The sequence below is a fragment of the Leuresthes tenuis genome, unplaced genomic scaffold, assembly GCF_036924035.1.
Source record: "Leuresthes tenuis unplaced genomic scaffold, fLeuTen1.0.hap1 SCAF_10, whole genome shotgun sequence".
NCBI lineage: Eukaryota > Metazoa > Chordata > Actinopteri > Atheriniformes > Atherinopsidae > Leuresthes > Leuresthes tenuis.
In genome coordinates, this window is record NW_027325364.1 from 14,062,115 (window position 1) to 14,085,587 (window position 23,473).

The 23,473-nt window shown below is 41.8% G+C and overlaps 3 protein-coding genes across 3 annotated transcripts; all 3 read left to right on the forward strand.

Annotated features, from left to right (window-relative positions):
* Positions 1–679: 679 nt before the first annotated feature.
* On the forward strand, positions 680–8,631 carry il6r (interleukin 6 receptor). The gene is made up of 10 exons (XM_072394257.1): positions 680–924; positions 2,049–2,672; positions 3,065–3,188; positions 5,229–5,407; positions 5,507–5,670; positions 5,794–5,938; positions 7,034–7,062; positions 7,156–7,213; positions 7,518–7,623; positions 7,779–8,631. The coding sequence occupies exons 1-10, from the start codon at positions 843–845 to the stop codon at positions 8,038–8,040; spliced, it is 1,773 nt and encodes a 590-aa protein (XP_072250358.1). The 5' UTR covers positions 680–842; the 3' UTR covers positions 8,041–8,631.
* Positions 8,632–9,216: 585 nt separating this feature from the next.
* On the forward strand, positions 9,217–11,170 carry LOC140316433 (RIIa domain-containing protein 1). The gene is made up of 4 exons (XM_072394267.1): positions 9,217–9,388; positions 9,518–9,594; positions 10,124–10,170; positions 10,481–11,170. The coding sequence occupies exons 1-4, from the start codon at positions 9,308–9,310 to the stop codon at positions 10,543–10,545; spliced, it is 270 nt and encodes an 89-aa protein (XP_072250368.1). The 5' UTR covers positions 9,217–9,307; the 3' UTR covers positions 10,546–11,170.
* A 616-nt stretch (positions 11,171–11,786) lies between these two features.
* On the forward strand, positions 11,787–23,090 carry otoa (otoancorin). Its single transcript, XM_072394269.1, has 28 exons — positions 11,787–12,450; positions 12,618–12,679; positions 12,855–12,876; positions 13,115–13,163; positions 14,672–14,810; positions 15,038–15,091; positions 15,198–15,394; positions 15,474–15,607; positions 16,502–16,620; positions 16,717–16,856; positions 17,155–17,260; positions 17,383–17,598; positions 17,688–17,858; positions 17,982–18,122; positions 18,204–18,253; positions 18,430–18,550; positions 18,647–18,765; positions 18,855–18,996; positions 19,264–19,457; positions 19,542–19,632; positions 19,801–19,924; positions 20,024–20,223; positions 20,539–20,688; positions 20,766–20,908; positions 21,124–21,260; positions 21,395–21,492; positions 22,030–22,180; positions 22,634–23,090. The coding sequence occupies exons 1-28, from the start codon at positions 12,354–12,356 to the stop codon at positions 22,714–22,716; spliced, it is 3,450 nt and encodes a 1,149-aa protein (XP_072250370.1). The 5' UTR covers positions 11,787–12,353; the 3' UTR covers positions 22,717–23,090.
* The last annotated feature ends 383 nt before the right edge of the window (positions 23,091–23,473 follow it).

Here is a 23,473-nt window from a genome sequence, read left to right on the forward strand (position 1 = left end):
TTTCATGTAAATCATCTTATCGAACACAGGCCCATTTCAGGCTTGATAATCATTAAGAGCGGGAGCCAGAAGGACAGTATGAACCTGCCCTCAAACATCTCCCATGCTGATCTGCTTGTACTGCAACACCTTTTGGAAATGAATGCACTGTACAGTTTTTTTTTGTTTGTTTTTGGGGGGGGCATTTCTTCTCCCTGCTTTCAGCTCTTGGTGAAGCTGACTCACGGCGGTGAATAAAAAAGCCATCTCTCTTGCTCGTGAGAGCTCCACACTGTGTCTGTGCGGATCCAATTTCAAGCTGAAGGTTCAACTGAAGATGTGAAAGTGAGACAGAACTCTTAAAGTTAACCACAAAAACAAATCAGTCGTCTTTTTCAGTTCTATATAACACAGTGCATCATCACTTTATCAGACAAAACGGGGTTTTGAACCGGATTCTTTTTTTTTTTTTTGAATTACAATAACCTTTCATTACAATAACCTTTTTTCAAAGCTACAGCCAGCACACATACACACATGTGTATCATATACGTGATGCTAAAAGCTGCTTTCAGCTTACATGGAGGTTTTATTTTGATGCTGAGGAGGATTTCCTCTGTGTAACGGCGCTGAACAAGGGGAAGAGCTCTGGGATTTCACAATAACGGGTCTTACGGACAGGACGCTGCTGCAGGAACTCCGCATAAACTATCCGGTCTGGTGTGGAACGCGACCAGTTGCTTGGTCGGCTTTCAACGTGGTTAAAAAAAAAAAAAGTTCGACGGGAGACGACAAAACTGCAGCTGTTGCTGTTTTGTGAGTGATGGTTTGCGGGGTCGACAAAGAGAGTTTTTTTGACAGAAATGAGTGGATTTCTCATTTTGCTGTGTGCTCTGTGCGTCTCGTCTGTTCGCTGCATTTTCGACGGAGCCTGTCCCAGAAAAGGTGAGCTTTCAGCATGAGTCCAAATGGAAAAAAAAGACATTTGTCATAAAAAAATTAAAAAAAACCGGCTTGGTAACTTAATTCAAGCTTCTTTTTTTTTTTTAAGTTGTAAGTCAGATTTATAGATGACAAAATTACTTTATTTATTTATTGGTATTCAAATGGCTTTTACAGAAAACCAGCAGTCTTGTATAGATACAACTGAAGCGCCATGAGTCTGCCTCTTATTTTATTTGTGTGCAGAGCACCCCTCAAATATTCTTTGTTTTTTAGTTTTATGATTCCTGATGGTTCATTTAAAAATGAAAATGAATGTGTATTTACATTCTCTGTCGCTCAACTTTAACCAGAGCACGTAATTAAAGGACCAGCTTTATCTTTCGTTATCTTTATTTTTATTTGATGTAGATTTTATTTTTCCATTATTTTCAGCCAGAAAAAGTTTTTTCTTTTTTCTTTTTTTTTGCACGAGACTCAGGTTAATGTTTCATTACCATTAGATGTTGTTTATTATTATTATTATTATTATTATTATTATTATTATTATTATTATTATTATTATTATTATTATTATTATTATTATTATCATTACTATGGGTCAAAATCCTTGACTTTAATTATTAAGTCAGTATACTGTAGCACATGTTTAGTTCTGCCCTCTTTCAGCTGCAGAATCTATTTTCAGTGTAACAATTAAATAGCAAAGAGCAACAAAAAAAAAAGAAGAGGAAGAATTAGACACATTTCAAATGATAATTCCCTGGTGTTTTAATTGCTCCAGGTTTGTGTAAAATGTAATTACATAATCAATAGTTGATCAAATGAAAATAGCACAAATTTAGTGGGGCTATGAGAAATGTAAATTAGGGAGAGATGATACATAGAGGGTATGATTTAGGAATGAGAAGAAACTGTGAGGGCGAGAGACCTATTAAAAGAGGAAGTTTGAAAGGAGTTGGTAATTTTGGTTATGCAACGTTGCATCCTATGTCTGCTGTGCGTAGTGAACTGTGACCAATACTCAAGCCAAAAGAACAGAAACCATCATCGACTAATGCAAATTCAAACTTGCACAAGCAAGGACAGCAAGAGTCCTACAAATGTTTGTTTGTATTTCTGTGCAGACCCTCCACCTGGTGTCCTGGTTTTATCTCCGGGAAATAGGCTGGTTCTGACCTGCAGCGGCCATGTGAAGGTGAACGGTATGGAGGTCACCTCGGCCAAAAATGGCCCAAACACCGACAGAAGAACAACCTCTGTTGTTGGAACTCCAACCACTCGCAAAGTCACAAGTAACAATGCAGTCTCAAGTAAAAGCGATAAAACTTCTATTCAGAACACGGTGAATGAGGAACACCTCTCTCCTACTGCTGAGGCAGGCGTTAGCACTGCGCCGGGGGAAAACCTCCGATATACAGACACAGGATACACAACTTCACCTTCAATCCAGCCAACAACCACAGGCAGAACACCAGAGGATGCATCTGACTGGGAGGATGACGAGATAGATACTGAGGGTGATAATCAAGATGAGGAAGGCATCAGGGTAACAAGAGGCATTCAGTTGAGGCCTCAGTGGAAGTGGAACAAGCAGCTGTTGGGCAAAGGAGACATAGATAGGGGAAAGATCACATATATAAAGGGAGTGGCTGCCCTGTCTCTGGTCTCAATAAGTTTGACGGACGCTGGCAAATACACCTGCCATCACGGAGACAGAGAAACATTTGGTGTCAAAGTTGTCGTTGTAGGTAAGTTACAGCACAAGTGAAGTTACATACAGGCCACTACTGAGTTTAGCTTTATTTTGAAAATAAAACAAATCATCTATGTTACAAGTCATTTAAATCAAAGATGTAAGTTGTAAAACAGGATGTAAGTCATTCACAGTCTGTGCACACAAATCAATCAGTGAAAACAACTAAAAGGGAAGAACAGGACTTTTAAAACTTCTGCAACATACTTAGTGCCGCAATGGCTATTGAGTTCATCCGAAGGCAATTTTCTACTTAATCTCACTATAGAAGAGACAGCCAGGGTGGGATTACTGCCGTTAATGATGGTTAGCGTTGTTAACTAATTTAAGAGTATTTGAATGAAAAATGAATAATGTTGTGCCTCTGCACGTCTTCTTTTCTAATAGATCCTCCTGAGAGTCCCACTCTGTTCTGCTACAAAAAGTCACCAAGCAGTAGGATTCGCTGTGAATGGATCCCTCAGAAGCCCATCACCAAGCCGCCCAACTGTTACCTCTTACTGAGTAAAAGGTAAGGATACAAAATACATGACATCCGCAAAATGGACTTTATTCAAGATGTATTCAAATACTTACTTATATAAACCATATTCATACCATGTGGGGGAATGAGAATTAGTCTGCGAGTGGGAGATACTGCATGGACAAACTGTTCCTTCACAGCAGTTTTAATGTCATAAAAGATTTACACTGAGGACAATGTTAAAAACCTGTATTGACTACTTGTTGTTTTTTTGTTGTTTATGGGTTTGTGTGTATTCAAATCTGACCTGATTCTGTAAAACTCAGGAAAACTGCTAAAAATCATGGATATGGAATCCATCTGACTTGTTTTCAGCGCACAGTTAAAACGCCTGCGTTCATGATGTAATGGGGGGGCGTTAGTGCACCTGACATGGGTAACTTGCATGTATGTGAAAGCATCAGTAATACGGAATAATGTATCTGTTGCCAAACAGGCCCATCTGCCGTTCAGACTTGTCGCTTTTTCAAAGCATTTGAGGGACTTTAAAAGTGAAAATACAGCAAAGGAGACTCAGCGTAGATACTGTTGTATGTCAAACAAGATTGGGAAATCGCTTTACTACCAGATGACAGAAACTGGTGCCCTCATTTCCCAAAAACTTCTGATGTTCTTTAAAGAAGAGGTGTCGCAACACATGTCACTGGCTTCAAATTCAAAGATGCATACTTTTCAATAATACATGTTTGAATTTTCAGTCTTAATATTTAAAACTTCTGTTTTCCATCAAATATAGGAGTTGCTAATTATTTCATCCTGTTTTTATTTATTTTTACATTTTATACAACTTATTCAAAGTTTGAAAGATATGTGATAAGCAATACTGATATAGATAATAATAATAATGATGTTATTTAATGATTGCCAGCATTTTTAAAGTTTTAAAATTAAAATTAGAAGGTCGCGGCTAGAATTAGGCATTTTAAATATGTCAAAAGTTGGAAAAACAAAAGTCAAATGTTGAATGAAAGAAGGTCAAGTCTCAGTTTATGCCAAAGAAAAAAGATAACATAACATAAGACAAGACAAGACAACATAACATAACTAGGGCCGGGACTTTAACGTGTTAATTAAGATTGAGTAATTACACAAAAATGAACGCGTTAAAAAAATGAACGCATTTTAGTCGCACCACAGAACCTTTCTCACTGGATGAGTTTCAGGCATACCGATTATACTGGAGCACTAACTAACATTCATGACTTCAGACAACAACAAACCACAGTGAACAATATTCAAACATGAACGAAGAAGCTGATGAGATCGCTTTGGTTGGCCCCGTGGATGGGAAATTTTGTTTAGTAGGTTGTAGTAGTAGGTTGTAGTAGTAGGCGCCTGTGTATAGAGGCTACAGTCCTCGCTGCAGTCGGTCACGGTTCGAATCCCGCATCGGACAGCCTTTTACTGTGTGTCATTCCCCTTCTCTCTGCTTTCTGTCTCTTTTTTATCTGTCCTGTCCATTAAAAGGCATAATTTTTTAATTTATTTTTTTTAAACGGACGGATGGATGGAAGCGTCGATAAGAACACGGTTGGTTAAGCACCACCTTGAAAAAAAATAAACAATGTTTTGTTGCTTAAGCTTATGTATTCAGTCATTATTCAATGGGATACTAAAATCCACGTGAAAAAAATTGCTTCTCACTGTTCTCAGGTCAAATATTTATATGCGATTCAAATGCGATTCATTTCGATTAATTAATTACAAAGCCTCTTATTAATTAGATTGATTTTTTTTATCGAGTCCCAGCCCTAAACATAACACAACATAACATGTAAAACTGTGGCCAATTTATAGTTACCACGTAACCTAACCTGTATATTTCTGGACTGAATGCTGGAAAATGTAAAAACAACAAGACTCAAAGAAAGGAACCTTTATGATGTGACGTGAAGTGCTTACCACAATAACACCATGTCGCACTTGATAAAACAGAAGTGCCGCAATCTTCGTGGCCTATATTTATTCTTGTCTGAGTGCTGTAGTTCATCTGTTTCTTGTCTCTGTTTTTCATCTCTCCTCTCTCAGCCACACGAAGCAGTTCCAACAAATTAAATGCTCATACTCATCTCAGCGCTCCCGCTGTTGGTGTGCTCTGGACCACAATGAGGACGAGCTTCGAGTCATTCATGTGGCCTTCCTGTGTGTCACAAGCATCCTAGGCAATGCCACCAGCTCCCTGGTGTATTTTACACCTCTAAACATTTGTAAGTGTGTGTCTCATTGCACATCTGTCCAGCTCAAAGTGAGTTCTGTCTTCATCTAAACCGAAGCTGCACTCGCTGTGTTCCTCCCTGCTTCTTCAGTGAAGCCCGACCCCCCATCAAACGTGTCAGTCCATAAGGAGGAGGGACAGCAGAGGAGGTTAAGGGTCACCTGGAATGTACCAATATCCTGGAAGCCGGAAGACAACTTCTATGACATTATTTATGAGCTCAAATACAGGCCCTTAATGTCTTCAATCGAGCAGGTGTGTAAGACTATTGGACAAGCAGTCATTGATGACTGATGACTCTCGCCTGACACAACAAAACCATCTGCTGTTTCAGTAAATGGACATTGTTTTTTTTTTCCTCTGCTTATGTCCATATAGGTAAATGTGATTAAACGCTCCCGCTCATACACTATAACTGATGCTCTACCTGGTACCGAGTACCTGATTCAGCTCAGAACCAAAGAAGAATATGATGGTCATTGGAGCGAGTGGACTCAACCTGTCTATGTCAGGTCTTGGACTGGTAAATTCACACATGCACACACGTGTCAAAAAGGGCCAGTAAAGCTCACATATCTGTGGCTGACATATTTATCCCTCCTCAATGGCCAGAGAAAGTGCCCCCTGTTTTTAGAGTCATTCAGGTGGTCCTGTCAGTAATAAAGTGGGCCTGTGAATCCTAGCTTCTTAACCTCTTTGATACATGATCCACCTTGGACAGAGATAAAAGTAGCCATTATGACCTGGGTATGCATGGCTCTTGTTTCCTTCCTTATAACTGGATGTTCCCAAGAAGCTCTGCCCATAAATATCCTGTAACTTTGATCTCATCCTGTTTCTCTTCCCCTTTTTAATAAATGTGTGCAGCATGTATTGAGTAGCGTGAACACAAGTTCCTCCTTATCTCCTGATCTTGGTTGCCAAGCATAATATTCATAAAAAAACGAAAGTGACTCGTGGTCTCACACCTTTAAAGATGAAAGCAAAACCCCGTCTTCTGTTATTTTTCTAGGTAAATCAGAGGTTTTAGGTGGCTGCACAGAAACAGAATAGAGATTTTTGCCATGTTAGCTTTACTGTATATAGTAAGCTGACATAGATGCCTTCACATCTAGCTTCGCATTTGCTACACAGACACGAGAGAGGCATAGAGCATTCAGTAGTTTCGGCCATTTCAAATGTTGAGTATTACCAGCAATCACGACTTCCTCTGTTTGAGCTGAAGTTCCACATTGTCCCTTTTATTTTCTCATTTCCTGTCACTTCTCTACTGTCTGCTCCTGAAATACAAGCAGAGACAGGCCACAGAGAGTATGTGGCAGCTTCTCTGGCTCATACTGAAGTAATGATTTAATGATGCTGTGTAATCTACTTTAGCGTCGAGAACTGTGCCTTTAAATGTGTAATACTATTACAAATGTTAAAGAAAATTAAAAAAACACCTTCATGTAAAATTTAAAGTGCAAGTTAATCTCTTTTTCACTGTCTGGATATTTAAAAAAGTCACAGGGCTTAAAAAACATGATATTGTGTATATTTTCTGATTACTGTTTGATCACCCTTTAAGTCTTTGTACTTGATAAGATGTAAATGTGGATTTCTCTCTTCTATTTTAAAGCTCCAGAGACTGATGATCGGACGCCACCAGTAAGACTTTTTAACTGTCAATCAGTCATCATTTATGCTCTGACTCATATTCAACCTTACACTTTCTGTCGTATTATTCTCTTTAACTTACAGCCTGACTGGAATAACCTGGAGGAGATAGGTTCTGGCTTGGCAGATAACTACTCCGATGGTAAGATGACCAGCAGAAAGTAAAGTGTCATGGTGAAATTATGTGTGTGATGAAGAGGCAAAGCAAGCGGGAGAACTCTTCAGTTTTGTTCGTGAAGAAAATCCCCTCTGCCCCCCACTGGGTTTTAACAGGAAGTCGTGGTATTATAATAACAGAGACTCAACAACGACAAAAAAGACACAGGAGACATGGTTCCCCACACCTATCACACACACACTTACTTATGTAGATATTCAGTTACACCCAAACATATATTTGCGTGAGTCCATAAGTGTTTCTCTATCCCCCCCTCTTTTTGGCACAGGTCCCACAAGTCAACCAGACTCCTCGAAATGTTCATTTAAGCATCTTCTATGGATCCCTGTTCTTTTTGCCTTCCTCTCAGTCATTTTGGCTGTCTACATTTTCAGGTACTGAGATGTGCACTTGGTTTTGATTTTGATATTTAAAGAGTATGACCAGTGCAACATGAATTAAAATAGCCAGTGATTATATTTCCATCTTAAATTTCATGCCACTACCAGCAATTTACTCAGCGTCTTTGTCTTCTCCTTCTTCGTTTCAGACACAGGCACAGAGTAATGTCTAAACTCCACTGTCTTAATGTCATCACTAAGAGCGGTGACGTGTCTCCATCTCCGCCCTCTGCTCCATTGGCCCCAGAAGGGGAAGCCCTAATGACTTTTGCCCCCCAGCTGCACAAAGATTGCCCTCCAAGTGACACACAAGAGATGAAAGGAAATGAGGAAGGACAAACTGCAGTGGACAGCAGAGAGGCCTTGCACTTCAGCAACACAAGTTATTTCTTCCTGCAAGGGGAGTTGTGAATGTGCAGAAAGCCAGAAAAATCAACTGCTTTGTGTTGTTTTGCACTTTAGAGCCTGTGTTACAGGTGACAAGAAAAAAGACTTCAAGTGTCCTGAAGGCAAACTCAGGACCAGCTTGTACAGCCTGTATATTCATTTCTGTAACTCTGTCTCCTGCCTGATTTTACTATAAAATGTGGCGCTTACTGTGGTACCTCTTCAAGAGTAGCCTTACTGCTTCTCTGTCCTTCATCTGTGCTAAACTGATATGTGCTATCAACTGGAGACTATAAGTAAACCCTTAGGTTGGTAAATATGTCATGTCACATTCAGTTTTCAGGTTTTGAAAATATTTGGCAAGCTTTTGTCAAAGGCATGTGGAAAGTCCCTTTATTTAGCTGTCTTTTAGAATGGGTTCATGGACTTTTTAAGTTTCTGAGTTGTTGTTTTTTTTTTACTTTTAAAGCACACTGTTTTGGGCTTCACAAGGCTCTATCCTGAAAAGGGCTTTGCATTAAAAAAGTTCATTTTTGAGAATTTTTAAAATCTAATTTCTGTGCCTTAAACTTCTGTGTCAGAAAGAAATGTATTTGAATAAAACATACCATTCACATATCACTAAAGGTGTACTTATTGTCTTGCAGAAGATGTTATTTTAAACAGTCACGCAGACTACAAATTTGCGAACGTTTCAAAGCAGGCTAAATGCTAAAAGGTTTAGGTAGAAAGGAGCAAACAATTACTGTACGGTTATGAATAGGGAACATTCATTTTAAAAGCCCACGCAGGAATATTGGTAAAGTTTCAGCTGATTTTTTGGTGATACTGTCTCGAGCTTCTGTGGAAAATGTTCTAATAAACTGCAGAGCCACAGACTAAGAGGAAGGACATGATGGGAGAATGCTGAAGAGAGCAAGAGTTTTCACAAATGTGTTCGCAGTAGACGGCGCTAATGGAGCTCTGTTGGAGGCTAAATGAGAACAGGACTGACCAAGAGGCTCACACCCAGTGGGTAGTGGAGAAACGTAACTCCAGGAGATGTCAGTAGACTTTAGGATGCACCCTGTTGTAAAACCCTAAAAAGAAGAAGAAAAAGGTTTCGTGAACGTTTCTTCTCGGACTTTGCTGCCACCTCGCGGGCACAGCCGTTAGCGACACCCGTTTCCACAGCAACAGTTATTCCCCAGACTGCTGTGTCGAAAACAGGTGGTCAAACGGTCGCGCACGTTCAGTTAAACTGGCCCTGCAGAGTGGGCACTGCACAGAGGGAGACAATAACAAAGAAGTGATGGCTGGAAAAGACACTTTGACGAAACTAGACTCCGGCAAATTAAGTGATGAGCAGCAGCAGAAGCTACGACAGTTTAAGGTAACGTCGTATACATTTCAACACGCTGCTAAAAAAAAAAGAAAAAAAAGAAAAACAACTAGCTGTTAGCTTGTCAAAAACTGTGGCTTGAATTGAAAGCTATAAGTTGCGTTTCGTTTTGGCTCTCAGATCAAGACTAGAATCGACAACGAGAGATATCTGCGATCCCACCCTGAAGTAGAGGAAATGATAAGCGACTTTTTAAGGTTTGCTCATTTTAATTGCCTCCCACACAGAGTGCAACTAACATGCCCCTTGGTAAACTTTACGATGGTGTTATACTCTTTTAAAAGACAGTACAAATGTAATTTAAATGTACTAACACATCTTAGCAACTAGGCTTTCGCGACACGACATAACTGACATCGGTTTTGAGTCAGAGCTGTTAAATGTCAGGTATGTTAAATAGTGTTGAATGATCGGAGTGGATCTCGCTGTATGCAGGCTACAGCTGTGGCAAAATGCAACATGTTGAAATAAAAACACGAGCTGATCGGAAACAAAATGGCCTGAATAATTACACGTTTGTACATGTGGGAATTAAAGCCAAATAAAGCTTTAAAACTATCTGGGAGGCACCTGCTCCAGGTGGATAAATAATTGCTGCTTTACTTTTTTAAATTTCTTAGAAAAATGAAAGAGACCTAACATTTCCCCATATTTATTTGCCAAACCATTAACCGTACTGTATTTGTATAGCTGCTCTGGTCATTCATTTTACCTCCCCTCCCACAGAGATGTGCTTCTCAAAAGGCCGACTGACATTCGTGAGTTTGCAGCAGGTGAGTTGTTTACAGACCGACACACACACACACACACCTCTATTTAACATGCTCTCTACCCCTTTGCCCTGACCTTCACCAACACACTGTATTCCTAACAACAACACTTACCCTCACCTGGAGCTGATTCCAACCCTAACTTAAAACCAAGTCATTTACAGATAGAAATCGAGATAAGTCCTTAACTTTACAACAAAGAAAACTGGGTAGAAAGGTGATAACTAATGGAGATCCAGTTAGGAAGTAATCTAAACAAACACACACACAAGTACAAGCTCACACGCTAACAAGTGTCAATGATCCTTTTCAGATCACTTCACAAACCTTAACCCTCCCCCTGGCCCCACATTGGAAGGAAGCAGCGACGTGGAGTGAAACCTGCAGCAACTTCTCCGTCGTGTCTGTCTCTGCTCAGATCAGCACACGTATGGACGCTCCTATAACAAAGTCGCCATTGTGTATTTAGTATTTTCTTCATAATCAGATTGCTTTCAGTCTGACTCAAAAGGCTGTGCCTAATAAATGTGTTTAAATGTAAAGAGAGGTGGACGTTCCATCAGTTTTACACCGTGCTGTTTGTCACATCCCACATTTGATTTTAAAGGGAGCGGTTGAAGACTTCATTGTGTCCCATGGACCTCGTGTGGGCTCGTTTCATTGACTTCACTTGGTTTTTTCCGGGAAGAACGTGAGGGGAGCTTTTAGTCGAGAGGCGAGGTGCACCCTGGACAGGTCGCCAGTCCATCACAGGGCCACACAGAGACAAACAACCATCCGCACTCACATGGACAACAAAATGTTTTTGGGCGGTGGGAGGAAGCCGGAGAGAACCCACGCCTTCACGGGGAGAACATGCAAACTCCACACAGAAAGGCCCCAGCTGGGAATCGAACCAGGAACCCTCTGACAGTGCCAACCACCGTGTAGCCCGTGATAGATTGTTGTGTGTATACTTCATCAGCAGCCGTCTATTAAAACACTAAATGATCTGAGTAATGAGTTCAATGGCATCATTGTGATTAGAATAAGAGCCGCAATCTTACGGATTACAAGCGTTTTCTAACGGAGAATTTACCAATTGAAACGGTTACCTCAAATTTGTTTTATTGCCTCTGTTTCTCTCTTTGTCTTTCTCATCTCTCTCTCTCTCTCTCTCTTTCTCTCCCCCCCTCTGACGCACACAAAACGTAACCGTGATGCTGCACCTACTTTGACTAAAGTCAGGGACGGGCACCACTCACCGGCTCACATCGGACGACAGATTCAGGTAGAAAAGAGGGACGCACGTTTTCGCTCTGGTCTGCATCTCGTTTCTTTTGAAATTAGATTTTTTTTTCCTCACAATTTCCCCGGGAACTCTGTAAGTAATAACTGATTCATTCATAAATCGAAAAGTTCTTCACTTTTTTTTCAGCTTTTGTGACCTATTTAAAAACTTCATGTTATCGTAGTGAAACCTGGACCAATATCGTCTAGTTTTTGTGTTTATTGTGACTATAGTAAAGGTGTCGTGTTAATTCAGAATATAAGCAGCAACATAATGATTACGCTTTAAAAATGTTTTTTTTTTTTTTTTACTTTTCAATAGAGCATTCACAGTTCAATACACTGCGTTCATCAGGTGATAATGTCTTCAAGTCGTTTTCATCCTCTTTCTGATGATAGATTAGAGCATTCAAATGAGAAGTCAAATGACAGGAAAGGAAGCAAAGTGGGAAAAGGCAAAGTGCCAACAAGCAAATTTCTCAAACAGGAAACTTCAACATATGAGAGGTGTTAAGGAAATCCCAACATGTAAAATGTGATGAAGGGATATAAAAAAAAAGGAGGGGAGAAGAGAGAAAACAACAGAATGTTCTTGGATGTGACTAAACCTGTTTTTCACCACATGCTATCCTCAAAAGTCTTTAAAGTATCCCACAGGATGAGCAACAAGGAGGGTTGCCGGGGAAGTGTGATCACAAAACCTCAGAGGAGGAAGTTTATCAGTAGGCTGGCAGAGCCTCACATGGAGACGGGAGCCATAACAACTGCAGCCCCGTGACTAAAAGCCATTACAGACTATCTGTAACTGACCACTTTTTTTGTCTCTCAAAGAAGACGCATTAACCTATTAAAACTCATGAAAAAAAGATGTCAGACTCAAGTGTCCCGTGTTTTGATTTTAAACCACAATTTATGCAATGTCATCAAATTCCACAAACAGGCAGGCTCTCCCCACCATGGCTCCAAACGGAGGAACGTATGTCTTTATTCTCATGGTGGCCGGCGCAGCCTTTGGTAAGTAACAAAACCATCACATGCATTATGTACTCTTCTTGCTGGCTTAACGTGTTTCATGCTTTGACTCTACTTTGTGTGTGTGTGGTTTTGTTGGCTTGAACAATGTAAAGTACAGCATATACCAGGCCTATTGATAATGACTCAATGCTACTGTGTCTGCCCAGCTAAGCCTCCAGGTGGGATGCCCGCAGATAAAGCTTCCTTAAAGGATATCGCCAAAAAACTGGTAGGAACTATACTGCCTGTTATTGCATTTCACTATATTAGTAATCATAAATATAGCTGTAAGATGTTTTTGTTGTAATTAGGGTTCTAGAATAAAATCAGATTTATTTAGAGTGCAGAGATTTTTGAATATCTTCCCTTTTTATATCTAATGATTTATTTATTTTGTTCATCAGATGATGAAATGCCACAGCAACGGTGAGAGAACACTCAGTTCACCTTTTTATTGTATGAAACTGATTAGTACGTGTGTGATTTGAGCTCATATTCAAATATTGATTAAAGTATTGAACTGAATAAATACACTATGTGAGGCATGGATGTGAGAGTAAGTGCAGGCTTCTATTGTATGAGTCCCAACTAATGCTTTGCAAACAGACCGCCCTGTTGGGTTTTCATTGTGCAACACATTAATGTGGCGGGGTTGCTGTTACAGGATACCCCGTGCCCAAGATGATGCTGCTGAAAAGTTTCTTCAATAGCAGGTAATTCTCTACTTTTTTGTTTAGCTGACCGAGGTCAGACTGATATCCATCAGCTGCCCTCTCATATTTTCTGTAAGAACCTTCCGACTGTCCGTTTCAAACCCGCTTAAAAGCTTAAAAAAGGTGGGATGGGAAGGATGACATAGTTAAAAGGAGGGGAAAAGGCAGTAATTGCATTTGTTTGACTTTTATTTGATTGCAGATGGCGTGAACCCACAATATTTCACCCATTTTTGCACTTCAGGCTGACAAACAAATCCCCCCAGAAAAGTTGGGACAGTTGAGGTGTCGCCACTTTGTGACGTTGCTGTTCTCCTCACATCACTGAAAGAAATTCTGACACCGAAGACACAGAGCAACGAAGTGTTTCGGTTGTTGTTTTATTCCATTCGTCCTTCACATAACATTTCTGAAGGTGTGCGACAGTGCAAGGTTGCCATTGAAGCATTTTTCCCTTCAGAAATCTTCATGCGTTTCCCGTTGGGGACGGGCACCGTACTCTTTTCTTCCGCAGCCATGTCTTTGCACTGCATTTTTAAAGCATGGTCTGCTCTAAAGAAGTGTAAATGAGACTGTAAATGATACATTAACAGCCCGGATGGTCCTTTTCCTCTTTGGTCTTGAACACATCATGCCTGTTTGTTCCATAGAAGATCTGGAATACTGATTGATCTGACCACAATACATGTTTACACTGTTACATTGTCTCTCAGAAGCCTCAGAGAGAAGTCGGCGACCCTTCTGCACACGGTTAACACGTCTTTTTTGCGTTTGAGCTCTCATTTATGAATGTAACTCTGCACTGTAGCGGCTGAGAAGTAATCTCTTGTCCGTGTGGGTATACCAGCTGTTAGTTAATATCGGCCCTTGACGCAGTGCCGTCTGAGGCATCAGAGATTACAGGTGTCCAATTTGAAAGCTTACCTTTTATGTGAGGTCACAACTCCAGAAACTTCTTCCGAGTCCTTGAATCACTCAATATCATTCACTGTTGAGGGAGAAATACGCAAATCTCTTTCTAAACATTTCAGTGATTTTCCTGCACAGTTGTTGAAAAACTGGACATCCTCTGCCCTTTTTTTGCCATTTAAAACGTTGCTTTTGTACAGAATCACGGTCACAATCACCTGCTGACATCACTGTTTGAACTAACTTTATCTTTTTTCTTTTTGACCTCATCAATTGCCTTAAATTGCCCAAACTTTTTTGGAATGTTTTGGAGGCCTGATTCGCAGGAGTGAATGTTCATGAACAGATGAAATAAGGAAATAAAGAAGAAGAGACAGAACATGATTTGATTTATTATCTTCATGCTGCTAAAGTGTGAGTAAGGTCCATCAGTAATGTGTAGACGACTCTGAGCAAATCATTCAACTCCGGCTGCAGAACTTGGCTACGTTGTGCTTGATAAATATATGTAAAAGTACATAAATGCGCCACTGAATTTGGAGCCTTACATGGTTTCCTGCTCACCAGCTTTTATTTCCACTCTCATTTCCTTTTTTTAGCGACCTGCCTGCAGGAGACAGAACCGCTGACCAGTCCAACACCCCTCTGTCCACTTTTCTTCAAATCCTGAACTTTGTCGCCGTTGACACAAGCAGGAACTCGGTTATTCAACAGACCATGGATGCCTCCGAAAAAATGGTGCTAGCATACACGCCCACAATCCCAATCCACACACCATCACACGCTGTTTGCAACCGCGAGCTGCACGAGACAAAAAAAGCAACAGCTTGTTTTTTTAATGGGCAGCAGTATAATCTCTGATATTATACGGTTATCTTATTGGTCAGTCTGGACTCATTTTTATTGTTCAAATGCTTCACCTGACTTGCAAACCCTTTTTTTCCTCTGTCTCTTACATAAACAAGATGTGGAATTGCAGCAATCTTCCAGCCATAATCAAGATGATGAGGAGCTCCTCCGTCAGTACACCAGTGCAAAACTCCTTCGATCCAGTTGTGAATCACTGTTGGTCTGTAGCAGTTTCACCATCCTTGCTGTTTTGTCTCCCCCCCCCCCCCCCCCCAGGAGCCATCTGTGTGCTACATGAAGGCGTTTGTGGCCCCTTTGTCTTGGTCGGCACTGACTGCTCGGACCGAAGACTCGAACTTTGACTCAAACGACTATGACTCACTGCTCTGGGCTGCTAAGCCTGTGCTGGAAGACATACCCTATGCAAGAATGAAGCTTCCCCCAAAAGTAGAGGGCAAAAACATGAAAAAGATGTGAGTAATGCCGTCATGCAACTACTTTGTAACCCCAACTCTCAGCACTTTTACCTGTAACGCTGCTCTTTGGCTCCAGGATGAACATGCTGTGGGAGGTCCACGAGTCCATGACTGATGATCAAAGATCTGAGGTGCTAAACTGGATGAAAGAGCAGATCACCCAGAGCCAGTTCAACTGCACAATGAGACCCCCACCTGAGGGAAAATCAGGTAAGAGGTTAAGTTTGAAACTGGCCCGGCAAACACCCAAACGCTGACTCAGGTCTTTTATTTAGTCTACATCCACACCCTGAACTTTGACTGATCCTACTTATAAAGGCTTCACTTCTGCCTCACAGTTTCTTTTTTTCCGTTTTGTGAAATGACAAAAAAAAAAACGACGAATATATCGAAATCAACACCTGCCCATCCCATCCCAGTTTAATGCTCAGATAAATGTTGTTGTACTATCAAATACTGGGAGACAGCAGTGCCTCAGGTTGACCTCGTGTTTTTTTGGTCATGGTGCTTTGAAAAGGTGATCTGATCACAGACCCTGAACCTGAAGGGTTCAGTGAAACAGAAAGAAAGAACAGAAAGAAGAGGGGAAGTGATCTTTTAAAATCCCTCAAATGTAGGCCAAACAGGTGGAACTAACAGCAATGGAGACGGATTAAAAAAGAAGGAAAAAGAGCGATACAAGCAGAAAGAATATTGCAGATCACACAAAGGAAATGGAAAAATGATGTCTTCGATTCAATTGAATGTACAGGAGCAACATTTGGAAAGAGCACGGACAAAACAATGGGACATTTTGTGGTTCAGCAAAACATTTCACCTGTTTACAAGTTCGTGGTTGATGCATTTGCACATTCTTTTGCATATGCTTCAGTCAAAACGAGGCAGTCATGTAAATCACAGACTACCTGTGCTAGAGATCCGTCACAGTCTCCGTGACGTGGAATGAAATCCCATAATTTACTACTACAGCAGCCGTGCTCTAAACTAAAATGTGACAGTGCTTGATGAGCTGCAAAGAACACAACAATACTGCATGCTTAAAGCCTTGTGTTCGGCGTGTGTTAAATCTGAATGTGTGTCATAACGGCCGTCTTTATTCCATAGCATCAATAGATCGCTGCAAACAGTCACTGAAATGGCTGGATTTGGAGGCGCTCACCATGATGGGGCCTTATCTCACCCTTTTATCGGCAGATGATGTCGATTCTTCTCCCAAAGAAAAGGTATACGGGCCTGCGAAGAAGGCTAAAGCGCGGATTAAACTGGGAATAGCAAGTGGCGACACTTTAAAGCGTTGATCCTTTCATGTTCTCTTCCAGCTGTGCGACTTTTTCCGCTCGGCTCAGTTCAACTCCGGCATGACGAGGGCAACCAAGATGAAGCCCAGCCTTGGCAAGAAGTTTATGCAAAGAATTCAGGAGTGCTTCAGTGAAAAGCAGTTTCCAGAGAATGTGGATAAGTGTGTATTCATACTTTGGTGCACTACTTTAGCATCACTGCTAAATATATAAATCTGTTGTTTTTTTTTTTTTGTCTACTGTCAAAAATGAAATAGTCAGATGAGCAGACTGTTGTGATAGTACTTTAATTCTCAGTGCTTTGTAAACTAAATGTAATGGCCCTGTTGAACAATGTTGTATATTGTAAGTTTTTAAGGATGGAAAGACTTAAAATGATCTATTTGAGATGCAGCAAATAAAAAAAACATCGCACAGATGAATAAAATACCCCACGCTGTTGCCTCTGACCCTCCGCAGGCTCGGCCCACTGGCTTGTTATTATGATGCTCCAGACCTGACTCCTGAACTCAGCAAGAATCTCCTCGCTCAGCTTGAAAACTGTGACAACCCCTTAACGTCAAAAGTATACCTCTTCTTTATTACATTTACATATAATAACCTTCGTCATCCATAGAGGAAGTGACGAATCTGAATCTAGGTGGTCTCCTTATCTCTCAATTTCTCTTTTCTTTCTCCCGACTGAAGCTGAAGAAGCGCCTTGTCAACAGCTTGATGACAAATTCCAACAGCACTCAAGCGCTGCATGACCTGGGCAGTAGTGTTACTTTGTTGTCTCCCAAACAACTGTTGGCAATCCCTGAAAAAAATCTCAAAGACGTTCTCAAGAGTCTCGGACCGGGCATCAAATGGACACGGAGCCAGCTGCACGCGCTGGTCAAGAAACAGCTGGGCGATAAGAAGGTGAGCCTCTAAAGACGACAACTGTTCTGTGATGGCCGTCTTCCCCTCTCCCGATGCACCTCTCACTCCACTTACTCCCGTTTCTTTAGTGCGCCGAGGTGCCGGGCAAAGAGTTGATGGAACTGCAGTCAGTTGCAGCGGGTTTGCCAAGCTGTGTGCTCAAGAATGTGAAAGCCCAGGAAATCCTGGATGACACAGAAGGCCTGAGGAACGTCTCCAAGAAGATGAGGAAGGGACAATTAAAGGCCATGCTGCAGGGGGTGAGTAAGCAAGGGGAAGCAGTAAATAGAGGTTAATGAAGAGAATGGATTTTTGAAGTTAATTGCATTATCAGCATTATCTGTCAGGTAGACTGTACATATAATGCAGCTGTTTCCCTGCAGCTGCGTGGGAAGCTGTCTCCCTCAGAGCTGGTGCAGAGGCTGCCCGGCCCTTTGCTTCGCAGTGTTTCTCTTACCAGATTAGACGAGGCAAACATCACCTCCTTAGAAGAAGTGGAGAATAAAACCTGGAGTCTCACACAGGTAAGCAGGATGAGTTCATATCTCAAGACTCTTGTTCTGGAACGCAATGTCATGCTTCCTCCTTTGATCTCACGCACTCAGGCAGCTTACCTGGCAAAGAAGATGCGAGACCTAAAGCAGCTTAAGTACAGGTGAGATATTTGTGTTTTTTTAGGGCCCTCTGCTCAAGAAGCACGTCATGAAACAACAGGACAAGTCTTACCAAAATTCACCCTAAATGCAGACTTATTTCATCCATAAGTTACTGCATGTGTATTTCTGTCATTGCCTCATCTGCTTACATTCCACACATTATTTCCTGAGACAGAAGGCTGCATTCAGTCCTTCAGGGCATAACTTGTAAGATGATTGACGCCGTAGCTGGCAGCAGCACACTGGACATGGCTCAGGCCCTAACAGAGACTCCACAGTGGCTCTCCAAAGTCCAGGTGGGTATTTACTGGGTATACACATACTGTTTTTATTTAAATAAAACATGTACAGTGCATCAAATGTACGTAGTGACAATATATATAATTTTTTAGGCTGGATGTGCTGCCAGAAAGCTTTTCATGACTTTGGAGAAAGAGCGAAGTGCCTATTTCCAAAGCATCACTGAGAAGGAAATGGATATGATTCCCTCCTCGTTACTCCTTTACCTCCCGTAAGCAAACAGCTTGTTCTTTTGGTCACCTTTTCATCTCTTATCATGTATTTCATATAAACTTTTTTTTTAAATCTAATTCATTCCAGGCCTTCGAGTGTGATGGATTTGCCCGACTCTGTGTGTCCGTTCTTCATTGACAAGATGGAAACAGCCAACCTGACTTTGTTGCCTCCTCTTGCCCCATCCCGCCCTGCACTCATCCAAAGAGCTCTGCTTTGCCTTGCAAAGGTATTCACAGACAAATGAAGGGGTAAACTGACACGAAGTGTTACATCAACACTGGCTTCTCTGAACAGATTCTCTGTTTTAAACACTGGTGCACGAACACTGTTCCTTCAAAAATACATTTAATTCAAATTCTGCAATCGATATTTGAGAATTCTAAAATATCTGGTGGGCTGTTTGATAGCTGAATGTACTTCTTGATACTGATCCGTGTTTTTACTCAAGAATTCTGACCAACAATTTGACAATCTGCTTTTTTTGCCTTTGCAGGGGGAAGATTTAACTGGATTGACTGCTGCCGACGTGTTGAGGCTTGGATCGCTCTTGTGTGAGATGCAGCCCTCCAAGCTGCGTCTCATGGCCCCCGATGTCATCAAATTTAGTCTCCAGACCATGGTTTCCTGCCAGCACATTCCCCAAAGTCACAGGACAGATCTAATTCAGCTGGTCAGCGAGGCTTTTGGGTAGGACAAGCTCCCAGTGGATGGAGGAGTTACAGCAGCAATAATGCCTGATTAGTCTGATGCGTTGTTATTTATTGCCTGCAGGAGTCCTTCCGATTGGTCACCTGACACTATGGAATCACTGGGTCCCCTCCTTCTTTTAGATGAGAAGGCCATATCTGCCCTACCCAATAAAGTGTGTATCTGCCCTCTTCCTTAGCTCATAATCTTCCTTATTGTCCTTTGCCACATGTTCACCTATTTACCCCTCAAAACTGAGATGGGATGTGCTTTCCTGAGGGCCTCGATCTTTGAATGTACTTTCATTCCACATCTTTGTTGTTCTTCTCTGTGTTTCTGTCAGCCATGGATGAAGGATGCTCTTGTTTTCCTGAGGTCCCGCCTGAGTCGTACTTCAGACGCGCTGAAGAGGAAAATCTTTGATCTCACCACCACAGCATCAGAGGAGGCACGCAAAAAGAGAGCAGGTGAAAAACAGACACCTTTCAGTTACAGCTGTAATCTGTGCAGAAACAGCTATGTATGATTCTATTGTGATTTTTTTTCTCTCCCTCTGCCATTTTCAGCCACTAGTGGCAACAAAGGCGAAGCTGCGGCGCCCTCGGAGTCGGTGATCGAGGAACTGGGAATGGGCAACGTCTACTGGAGAGCGGCACAGCTCGACATGATTTCAAATAGCACTTTCCTGGCTACTGTGGAAATTCTTGGGGCGATTTCTGGCTACAGTGCAGAGCAGCTGGATGTGCTGAGGAAAAAAGCAGTTGAGGTACAGTGAAAGAACTGGATCTGTGCCCCATTGCCCCACAAAGAATATCCCTCCAAATATCTCAGAGTTGAATATTATAGTGTTGAATTGACAAAGAAAGTGTTTAATCAGCTAAACTTAAAGTACATAAAAAAAAACATTCCATCTTCTGTATTTTGACCCCAGAGGTTTCCAGTACATACGGTAGAGGATTTCCATTCATAATAAGACCATAATAATCATTAGAAAATCTAACTGCATTCCTTAAAGTGGCATCCCAGCCATTTTAAGAGTCTGAACTGTTTAAAGAAAGAGGATTTGTGTCCGTTTCCGTAGGCCTTTGGCCCAGTGTCACAGATGACCGAGAGTGTTGTCGTGCAGTTGGGATGCATAACTCAGGGTTTCAACAGCTCCGACCTGGAGAAGCTCCCCATATCTCTGGACAACCTGGAGGGAATTGCCCACTGTGGCTGGAGAGATGCTCAGGTGAATTACAGAAACAGCTTCACTTAATGGTGACCGATACCCCAGCTGTGCTGATAATGTGACCCGTGTCTCCGTAGATGGAGTCGGTGTGGAAGAGTGTTGCTAAATACGACAACCTGACAGCACAGCAGCTGGGCGCCGCAGAGCTGGTAACACTGAACCGGTTCATCTGTGGTCTGAACCCTAACGAGATCAGCAAGCTTAACGTGGACGCCTTCAAGTTTGTGCAAACAGACCAAACTCTTTTGTCATTTGTCACTTTTTTCTGCCTCCTGTATTCACTCATCATCTTACATTCGGTTAAACTTGGCCCATCAGCCTTAAATAAGTTTAGATTGACATTTACCATCCATACATTCTTCTGAAAGCATAATCAAATATATTTCAGCTGCTGTGTCACAGCTGCACGCAGTCATGTGTGTGTGTGTGTCGCAGGGATGCTGTGGGCTCAATGGATGGTATTCAGTGCTCCTCAAAGGTTGAGCAGGAGCTCAAAAATCTTGCTGTGTCAGCGTTTGGAAATCCCAGCGCTTGGACCGAAGCACGAGTGTCCGACCTGGGCGGCATCGTTGGTGAGAGAAGCACCTCTGCTTACTAATTTGTTGAAGCCCGTAGCAGTAGCCCCCAAAAGGACTGCAAGCCGTTTGTTGGCAGAGAAAGAACTGTGTTGGCTAAATCGTTATTTTGTGTGTGTGTCTCCCTTTAGCTGCGTTAAGTGCGACTGAAATGGCTTCTCTAGACCCGGCTGTCTTCTCCTTTTTTAGCAGAAGTTGTGTCTCCCGCATTCCTCCGGAAAACTTTGCAGTAAGTAGCTCTGTCCATCTTCTTCTGCACCAGCTGTGAGCTAAACCGTACGGTTAGTTCTGTCGTGCTCGAAGAGGCTAAATCATAAAACAATAGGTTATCATAGTAATGTGAAAAGGTTTCCAAAATTGCAAACCGCTGTTTCATAATAATACTTTGAGCATGAAGCTCCACGAAGCCACAGCACAATAAGATGACAGTTAGCGACTGGCTGGTGGGCAAAAAGGAGCATTTAGCAGCTAAAGAGATAGACGTTTCCCTTCAGTGATGCTAAAGACTGAAAACAGAGCTGAGAGTGAGTGAATATTGCACCTATATTCATCAGGTGGACAGATGAGACAGCTGATGTGACTTCAGTGTTCAGTTACTGTCACCTGACAGTGAGTTGTGCTGTTCCACCTGCTGTGTGTCCAAACTGTAGATTAACACTGTGTATTCTACAGTTATTGAACATGTGTTCTCAGTACAGACTTGAATGCAGAGCCTTTACTTCCAAAGCCGCACCGACTGAAGTGTGCCTCACTAATCTCCCACCAGGTACTCTCTGTCGCTCAGCTGGAGGCTCTCGGGCCCGACAATGCCGCCATGATAACCAGCGAGCAGAAGGCCGTGCTGAAGGATGACCAACTGTCTGCCCTTGAAAAGGCTTCAACTGGTCCTCTTTTCCAATCCAAAACCTCAGAGTCGGGTAAGAAGTCGGGTTGAATCTGTCCAGATGTTTTGTTTGTTTTTTAAGCTGCACAGACAGTATTAGGAGTTGTTGTCGAGCCAATATGTTTGTGAACTAACGGTCAATGAAAAGGGATCCTTTTCTGAGATACAATAAGAGACATTGAGAGACAGTTATTAAGGTATTCTGATTTCAGGTCTAACTTTTGCCTTCATATAAGGCAAAGATCTTTTCCTCCAACCTCAGCAGAGGCATCACCAAACAGCTGTCAACTGCAGGGCAGATGACGGAAATCTTTCAGTCCGACTGAATTAAGTTAATTCACAGAAAAAGCTCAAACGAGGCTTTTAATCTGTAACAAATGTTTGTACAATTCTATCGGTTTAAAAGGGAATTAATTAGCGTCTCGTTCGCTGGATGTTTCTGCTTCATTCCCTCTGTCTCAAACATTTTAATGTCACCGACTTCCAGGAGCTCCTCCGCTGAGTATGGAGGGGATGGATGCCTTCATGAAGCCCCTCCTGTTCCTCCTCGTGGGTTTCCTGCTGCTGTGAGATGGGAGGCATCGCATCCGGCAGCGTCAGCAGACGGCGCTTCAGCGGCTTCGCTTTCTGCGATATAATCCTCATAGAGCACTTTTCACAGCGTGTAATCCTTCCACGTTTATCTGGTTTGTGGTTTAAGATTGTTTAGACTGAAGGAGAGCGGTTAAAGTAGACGATATCAAGTAAGGGTTCCTTAATCTCTGTTTTAAATAGCCTATCAGTTCTATATTTATAAGAAAGTATATTTTAAAAATGACGAGAGGGAAGTTTTAATGTTAGACACTTTAATGTCCTGTGTAGCGGACATGGCTATCATCTGGACACCTGGCAGTTTAAAGGCTGATGAATGATTAAACTCAATAAAGATTATAAATCTGTCCAAACTGCTGTTGTTTTTATTTTTGCTCATAAAAAAAACTATATTAGTAGTTATTTTCTCGCACAAACGGTGCGAGTATAACTGAACTTGTGTTGCACGCACTGGAAGCTCACTGCTGACATTAGTTCTTTCTGTTGTCGGTGGTGGTTGGAAATATTCCTGTCGGCTTGTAAGAAGCAGCAAGAAAAACTGATTCCAAATACATTAAGCCGCTCTCATCCGGAACATCTCTGTCCTGCGACGATTTGAAACGTTTCTGTGTCGAAACGATCCATCAGTACCACAAAGTGATCTGAGCCTCGGGAGCATCTGATTACACAGCTTTAGTCAACCGTCATTACTTTAATGTTTTAGTAGCGTCAGAGACTGAAGAGAAGCAGCGTAAAC

Excerpts from the sequence above, each read along its gene's own strand:
- il6r (XM_072394257.1), top strand. The coding sequence starts at position 843 with ATGAGTGGATTTCTCATTTTGCTGTGTGCTCTGTGCGTCTCGTCTGTT. Across the intron at positions 2,673-3,064 it reads TGTCAAAGTTGTCGTTGTAG|ATCCTCCTGAGAGTCCCACT; the intron begins GTAAGTTACAGC and ends CTTTTCTAATAG. Across the intron at positions 5,939-7,033 it reads CTATGTCAGGTCTTGGACTG|CTCCAGAGACTGATGATCGG; the intron begins GTAAATTCACAC and ends TCTATTTTAAAG.
- LOC140316433 (XM_072394267.1), top strand. The coding sequence starts at position 9,308 with ATGGCTGGAAAAGACACTTTGACGAAACTAGACTCCGGCAAATTAAGT. Across the intron at positions 9,595-10,123 it reads ATGATAAGCGACTTTTTAAG|AGATGTGCTTCTCAAAAGGC; the intron begins GTTTGCTCATTT and ends CCCCTCCCACAG. Across the intron at positions 10,171-10,480 it reads CATTCGTGAGTTTGCAGCAG|ATCACTTCACAAACCTTAAC; the intron begins GTGAGTTGTTTA and ends GATCCTTTTCAG.
- otoa (XM_072394269.1), top strand. The coding sequence starts at position 12,354 with ATGTCATCAAATTCCACAAACAGGCAGGCTCTCCCCACCATGGCTCCA. Across the intron at positions 16,857-17,154 it reads TTTCCAGAGAATGTGGATAA|GCTCGGCCCACTGGCTTGTT; the intron begins GTGTGTATTCAT and ends GACCCTCCGCAG. Across the intron at positions 19,925-20,023 it reads GGCACGCAAAAAGAGAGCAG|CCACTAGTGGCAACAAAGGC; the intron begins GTGAAAAACAGA and ends TGCCATTTTCAG.